The sequence below is a fragment of the Castanea sativa genome, chromosome 8 (assembly GCF_040712315.1).
Source record: "Castanea sativa cultivar Marrone di Chiusa Pesio chromosome 8, ASM4071231v1".
NCBI classification, from domain to species: domain Eukaryota; kingdom Viridiplantae; phylum Streptophyta; class Magnoliopsida; order Fagales; family Fagaceae; genus Castanea; species Castanea sativa.
The window spans coordinates 11,158,754-11,167,016 of NC_134020.1; the positions used below are offsets into that span (position 1 = coordinate 11,158,754).

General features: G+C 32.1%; 1 protein-coding gene across 1 annotated transcript; it reads right to left on the bottom strand.

The window, feature by feature from the left end:
• Nucleotides 1-340: 340 nt before the first annotated feature.
• LOC142607115 (AP2/ERF and B3 domain-containing transcription repressor RAV2-like) lies at nucleotides 341-2,266 on the bottom strand. The gene has a single exon (XM_075778537.1). The coding sequence runs from the start codon at nucleotides 1,826-1,828 to the stop codon at nucleotides 680-682; it is 1,149 nt and encodes a 382-aa protein (XP_075634652.1). The 5' UTR covers nucleotides 1,829-2,266; the 3' UTR covers nucleotides 341-679.
• Nucleotides 2,267-8,263: the final 5,997 nt, after the last annotated feature.

The window sequence follows — 8,263 nt, forward strand, 5'->3', positions numbered from 1 at the left end:
ATACGAAGATAGTACACCTGTGACCTGTTTTAAGTTTGGCAAAAAAAGTGAAAAGAAAAATGTCATGAAAGCCAAATGACCTCTTTCTTACTTATTATTAGACAAAATGACTTCAATTCCACTCACTAATTTTTGTTTTTTTTTTGTTTTTTTTTCTTTCCCAACCCAATAAATTAACCATCCTCTTTTTGAGGGCAAAGGTTCCTTCCACACCACACCTATTATCTATCTATTATTATAGTGTATTTATTTATTACCCCTCTCTCTCTCATTGGGGGTTGGGGCGATCGTATTTGTTTGTCAACAAGGAGATATTTTGGGAAAGCCACAAAGCAAAAACTACAAAAACACACTAGGCATTAACTGGTGAATAAAACTTTCCCAATAAATAAAACATGGGAATTTAAAGAAAGAAAAGAAACCATGAACAGAAACAAAATGACAGTTATCCTTTTTTTTTTTTTTTACAATTTGTTGCATCTAAATTCAGCTTTCTTCAGCCTTTTTTTTGTTGTTTTTGTTTTGTCTTGTAATGTACAATTCACCTTTGGCAACTTGCAACTACACCACCCCAGTACACTTCCTTTCCCCTCCTCCTTCCTTCTACTTGGCCATTCACAAAATGCTAAAAATTACAAAAAGAAAGAAAGAAAATTAACTTTTTTTTTTTTTTTTAATGTTACAAAGCTCCAACTATCCTTTGCTTCTTACTACACTCTAATGCCAAAAGATCCATCTCTCTCATTCTCTTCCCACCGTTACAACCACCAATATTACCACTCTCTACAACCCCCCCAACTCCAGGAATTTTCAAAATGTTGACCCCAAATAGCCTAACCATCTGAACCGGGTTCGAGGATGATGATGATGATGACGGCCCGGCTCTTGCCTTCCATTCAATAAAAAGCTGATTATCAGGACCGGTTGAGCGGTGAAAACTAACAATGTCACCGGCTTTGAGATTCTTCTCTTTCACAAACCGGCTCCAACCCTTTGTAAGCACATAACTCTGGCTACTATTCCAATATGAATACCTGAACCTCCACACTTTGCCTCCAACATCTTCAAAATTCAACAGCAAACCTTTTGAACTAGTTGTAGAATTGCTTCCACTGTTTTGTAAAGGAAAGTGCTTTTCAGCGTGTTGTTTTGGTATCACAAGCCTGTTCAACTTTCCCACATCGCTTGGAGTCACAGCTTTCTCAAAAAGCTGTTCACGCGCTTTCATTGAATAATAATTCACTCTCTCTAATAACCCATGTCCTAAACTCTCACCCTTTGATCTCCTTGTACTATCCAAACCATAGTTACGCTTGCTTTGTTCCAACTCATCGTTGTACGTGTGTTTCCTCAACATGTCCACAATCTCAGCCTTGGAATGAGAATTCAAGAACACAGTCTCTATGTCATCCTCTTGATGATGATGATGATGATGATGATCAGTAGTACCACAGGGCTTGAAGTTAGTCACAGCATCTCGGCCACGAAAGCGTTGGGCCGCGATGTCATAAGCTTTTGCAGCTTCGTCTTCTTCGTTGAAAGTGCCTAACCAGACACGTTGATGCTTCTCGTAAATCTGGGCACCCCAGCGACCGTTTGGTTGTGGCACCACACCTTTGTATTTGGAAGATGGGAGCTTTCTGGACTCAGCTTCTATGCCACTTTCAGAGTCTAAGATTAATGTGCTGGTTGTGCCACTTCCAACTCGGCATAGACTCTCAGGGGACTTTGTAATATTGGTAGGTGAAGGGAAAGGTGATTGAGTGGTGGCTGGGGAAACGGACATAGAGTCACTTGTTGTGCTTTCATCTATGCAACTTCCATCCATTTTCTTTTCTTTTCTTTTTTTTGGTTTAGCTAAAAAGAGAGAGATTTAGGTAAGGAAATAAGGTGTATTTTGTGTGTGGTATGGTACAAGGAAATAAGAGAGAGAGAGAGAGAGAGAGATATGAATGGAGGTGTCGTTGGAGGGTTGAATATATATAGAGGGGGGGGGGGGGGGGATTTGGTTTGGGACTTGGGTATGCTAGTGAATGTATAATATTTTGGAGAAAATGTAGAAATGAAATTTTAATGTTGTGGGTTGGAATTATAATAGTTAAGGGCGTGTTGGAGATATGGGGATGTGAGTGTAGTGGGTCAACCCCTCAGAGAGAGAGAGAGAGAGAGAGAGAGAGATGGGTATTGGGTAAGGAACTACTAGGAAGATTCATAGAGAGAGAGAGAAAGTGTTTTTGTGTGGGGAGAAGGAATAGTATGGTATAATTGTATAAGGGGAAAATAAAGAAAGAGGGAAGAGTGGGTGTTTAGGGGTGGTAGTATGTGAGGGTTGTGGGCTGTGGTATGTGAGGTAGGTCCCACACTAAGCAACTTGATGGGGTTCACATGAGTGTGGACCGTGTTTTAGTTGAGTTCATCCCCCCTGTGCTTTGCTGACCCCCACTTCCCCTTGAAGCAAATGCCCCTTTTCTCTTCTTTCTTTCAGTCTTTTCTTTTTTTTTCTTTTTTTTTTCTATTCTTTATTTATATATATATATATATATATATATATATATAAAACTACCTACGCAACATTTTCAAAATAAACTCTAGGTGATAAATTATTAATAATAAGTTAGAAAAGTGATGTTAGTAATAAATACAAATAAAAATAAATAAGCTTACCATTTAGACTATTTTATAAAATTTGTATGATATATATATATATATATATATATATATGTGTGTGTGTGTATCTTATCTGATTCTGCTGCATGTTCATCAAATCTACTCTTATCATTTGTTGTTGCCTTTATTAGACCAATTAGAATGTAGATAAACATTAGGACAGAGTGAGGGGAGGGGTTACTTCCAATAGGATGGGTTGTGGGGCTAAAGTTTAATAATAAGGAGGTGGGGAAGGATAGGCATTCAAGACAAAGCTCATCCAACAAGAAATTCCTCCCCCCATAAGTCTTACCTGGCTTGATTTGATTCGTCCTCTCTAACTTTTGCTTTGTCTTATTGGCCAGGTTCACCTTAATATCTATGAAAATAAAATAAAATAAAATAAAAATCCAAAAAAATAAAAATAAAAATAAAAATACCTTTAAAATCATCATTGCATTATTTCCAACCGACATTGACATCTCTCCTCCAAGTGGGTTTCTCTTGTTTGTTTTACCCATTCATTTCTTGAGAATGAATTCCCTCTTTGTAAACCCGTGGGATTATACAGATATTGATATTCCCCTCGTGTGGGTTCCACTTATTTAAACGGATTAAATCCTTGTAAAAAAAACACTCATCAAATTGTACAGAATATGCTGACTCAAATTAGCTTTTGTTGGTGCTTATTTCAAATTTGATATATACTATATAATTTCCTTTTTCTTTTTAAATACACTGGTTCTTTTTTTATCCCCTTATTTTGTAAAAGTTCAATGAACCAATGTTCATCAAAACACTGTTTTCAATGTACAGCTTCTGATTTAAGAGTGAGGACACAGAAAAAAAAATAATAATAATAATCAAGCAATGTAAGCTAGTTCATCAAATTGATTGTGGGTCCAATTATTGCAACTTTTATTTATTTATTTTTTGTTGGGGCTTGCAATAGAAAGAAAATTGTTATAAGTATCTGGTTGTCAATGTTTCATATTATTATTATTATTATTATTATATTATTATTATTATTATTATTATTATTATAGGGGAGAAGAAGATGAAGATGGAGGGGGATATTAATATTATATTCTATGGGCGATTCTGTACGGATGAGTCCTCGGTCTTTGAAGGGCCCACATGCAATGCAAGTTGATTAAAAACCGAGCGCTGAAGACGGTGGGTCAGTATTTTGGGGCTTTGGCTGTGGTTTTGGGTTTTTTGGCATTGTTTCCTGGCCCTACTCTTACAGATTCCACCTCTATTTTTAATTTTTAAATCATAATAATCAACCATTCACTTTCACGACTGTAAAAACAGTTTTTATAATAACACAGCTCATTTTCATTAAAAAAAAAAAATTTACAACTTTTTTACCTCAATTCCACTTCTACCCCTCAAAAAAGATCAAACCATACTTTTTACAATATTTAAGTTGGTAATTTTTTATTAATTTTTATATAAATTTACTATTCATACTACTTTTTTTTTTATCATTATTAATTTTTTTTATATTATGAAATTTTGTCATATTTTGCACATAAACCTTTGAGAAAGATTATTCCAACAAACTTTTAGTGACAAACTGTTGTTGACTTTTATTGAGAAACTAAAAAGTAATTTTAGTTAATAAATAATAACATGTTATTTAAAATTTATTATAATATTATTGTAAAAATATTTTGTATCCAGAGGTTTTTATAAATTTTCTCCAACTTTTATTACAATTTATTGAAGTAGTGACCAAACTATGAAAAAATTATGATAAAAATTATGTTTAATTTTTCTAAAAATTTCATTTTTTATATAAAAAGAAAAATAAAAAGTCATGATTTTATGACTAAATCAATATTTTTTTGATTATTTTTCTAAAAAAAATGTCATTTAATAACAAGTAGGCGTACGATATTCTTGTATACGGAAATGCTGTCATTCCTTTATCGCCACTCCTTGAGAAAGGGAACGTGTGAAAATGTCTTTGATGTTCGGCTGGCTGTACCGAAGATGAAGAGACCAATAATGTGATGGAATAGACTAGAGATTTATCACTTCTTTTTTTCTTTTATTTTTTAATGAATAGGGATTTCTTTGCTGTCTCATTGATATTCATTGCTTTAAGATTTTTGTTTGTGATTGTAACTTGCGACACATGACATGATATGTTATTACCAAAAATGTTTAATTTATCTGCCCAAATTTGAGTCAAAGTTCAGCTATAATTATCTTCTATCGACATTGATGAAGAAAGCAAATCAAAGACAATTTTATGTTGCTAGAGAACACATTCAGTTCTGCTAGGTGCATGCGAACAAATAATGCAACTTTCCATGACCCAAATTTATACGTAACTTACCAAATTATATAACCATAAATGCAATTCATGTGTTGCGAATTATTTCATATCTGCTTCTATGGGACAAGTTTATGGTAAATTATCACTAGGGTTACACCAAACATTGTTGGTATTTAGCTTTCTTCCGAAAGTAAAACAGATTTACCCAAAAAAAAAAGAGAGGGGGAAATCTAATAATTTATGAATAAAGCTAAGGGTACAATAATTTCATAATAAAAAGACTACTATTTTTTTTTAAATACACCAAACATTGTTGGTATTTAGCTTTCTTCCAAAAGTAAAACAGATTTACCCAAAAAAAAAAAAAGAGGGGGAAATCTAATAATTTATGAATAAAGCTAAGGATACAATAATTTCATAATAAAATAAGGTGACTACTATTTTTTTTTAAAGAATACTAAGCATTTTTAATACACACAAAAAAATGAGAGAAAGTAGAATATCTTAAAGAAATTAGTCTTAAAGAAATTGACAATAATGTACTAAAAGGGTCTAACTTTTAGATACATAATAGAGGGTTTAAACCTCTTTAACTTACACTCATTTTCTAATGTGAGATTAATCTACTTTTTTTTTTCTTTTTTTTTTTGAGAATTAGTATTTTTAATGTACATCCAAGGAGAGAGGAGAAGATAAACTACTAATGATAGTTTAAAAAAAGTTATATCAAAGTATCAATGATAAATTCAAATAAAAACTAGTAATATATGATCTACTAAACTCTATGGTAAAAATTTTGTGAATATGACCGCTCATAATTTGTCACAACAAGCGTACATTTGAATTGGAATCTTTCATTAACCTTGTATCAAGTGCCAAAAAAGGAAAATAACAAATTAATCGATTTTTCTGTTTGCAAATCTTCTTACTCTTAAATATTCTCATAACAATTAACTAGTGATTCTCATTTCATCCTTATCTTGATTCTTTGAGATTATAAAATTACTATAATATATAGACTATAGAGTAGCTTTTTTTTTTTTTCCTCCTCGCACCATTTATAGTTACTTACATCATACATCGTCCGTGATAAATCTCAGACCATAAAAATAATATTAAATATTAAAACATGCATCACACACATCAGGAACTTTTTGTACCGACTCCCTTTTGCTTCTTAAGATTTATCTATGTTATCTCTTTGTATCACTTTTTTTTATCCCACAAAACAGTCCTCTAAGTGGTCTAAATCTCTCTTCAAACCTAATTTACACAGGTGCAATTAGCTAATTACAATTATAGCTCAAAGCACTTGTTGATCAGATAAAGCTCAATCGTTATTTGGTGCACTTCTACTCATCCTTCCTCTCTTTAATCATCATCTTCATCTATAAATCTTTTATAATGGGTCATGAAGTTACTCTTCAAATAAGTCCATCTATCTATCATGTTATTATCTCTTATTAGATTGTCTCACACGCCTGTCCTTTTCAATCGGATAATTTTTTCCCCCTTTTGCTCCTTTTCTAAACATAAATGTAAATTGCTTTTTGAATCTTTTGTGAGTATTTATTCTATGACAAATTTTAGTAATTTATATAGTGTCTATTTCATAATAATTATTTTTTATCATTAACTAAGATATTAATCAATTTTTAGTATAGATATGTTTTAAATTTTAAATTTTAAATTTTTTATTCGACAATAAAAGACGTGTTACGTAACTAAGTATTATTAGTGATATGTTCTTTGCCTTCCTAATTAATAAACAATTAAAGCTAATCTACATAAGGAGTATTCGATTATTAATCAAAAAATGTGACATACCCTTATCGTGTATTAGCCAAACAAGATTTCTATATTTAGATTGGATAGTGTTTGATGATGTGACAACCTTGGTTCATATGTCACCAATCCCATTTGAGGTAGTGCCTTACTAGTAATAATAATGCCGTCAAAAGCAAAAGCATGTGTTTATCGACTTGCATAGCTTTTGTACATTATAATATGAACTTTGTGATTATCTTAAAAGAATTTTGTCACAATAATATATATATGTATATTATGTGCATGACATGTTCACACCTTCCCACTCTATTGGGCTTTATTTTATTTTTAGTTAGAGATGAGATGACTTAAAAGATTAGTATGCCACGTCATACCCGCAGGCGCAAACGCAAGAAAGTACCATGTCACACTAAACAGGAGTAAATTAAGACAATGTGACGAAATCACAATATACATGGCCATGGCCATGGGAATCTCTGATTTGGATGCTATCAGAAATTTAACATCTAATAAGGACCAGAGACATGACACATGTAACCTTACTACAATGATACCCACAACCCACAACCTTGACTTTGTATTTAATCTTTTCTTTTATTTTTTAAAATTTTATTAGAATCTGAGGATGATCTCACAGTGCGAGGAAAGTTGGATGGTATTGCTTTTGTAGGTAGGAAAGGATAGAAAGATTTTTGAGTCATCAAACTTTTATTCTGTTGGAAGGATTCGATCTATCATTCTATGTTATAACTATAAATGATTACATTAAAGGAACTTATCACAAAAACGCGGCCGACTTGATTTTATTTATTAAAGTGAATAGTAAAGTACACAGTTAATTTTTCTGGTGGTATGTGTCAAGTTCTCCCATAGAGCATAATTTAGATTTAAATCCTTCATTTCCCACGTAAATGTAAAGGCACACAAAAACACACACACACAAAAAAAAATACACACCTAAAAACATACCTAAATAGCACAACACAAAATGTCAATTTAACATTTTCAAACCAAAATAACTACAAGGCAATTAAAACCTAAGAAATGGATAAGTGTAAATTTGAATATTTGATTTCTACAAATGAGATGACTTCTCAAGGCAAGAGTGATTGTATTTTAGGATAAAAGGTAATTAAAGCTCTTAAATTTGGATCAATTGTTATTTTGGACCCTAAGATTTTCTTCTCTCAATTTACTATCATTGTCATTATGATCATTTCTTTTTTATTGTGGTTTACCCCCTTTAGAATATTGCTCTTTTTTGTGGTAAATTACAAATTACACTCCTAAAGTTTGAGATTGCTTGCATTTTACATCCTCAAAACTTCAAAACTTTGATTTTACATTCTGAAATTTGGTTTCGTTAGCAATTCACCCCCCATGGTTAGTTTCTGCTATTAAGTGATACATATGCATACTAGCCTGTTTTATTTTAGCCAAATCAGCTCCAAAACTATGTTGTTTCAATTAAAAATAAAAGCTTACCTGGCACTTGTGAGAGACTTGGAAAGTTAGGTGCTCTAAAAAAAGAGATTTGAG

Coding starts and splice junctions, on each gene's coding strand:
- LOC142607115 (XM_075778537.1), bottom strand. CDS start 1,828: ATGGATGGAAGTTGCATAGATGAAAGCACAACAAGTGACTCTATGTCC.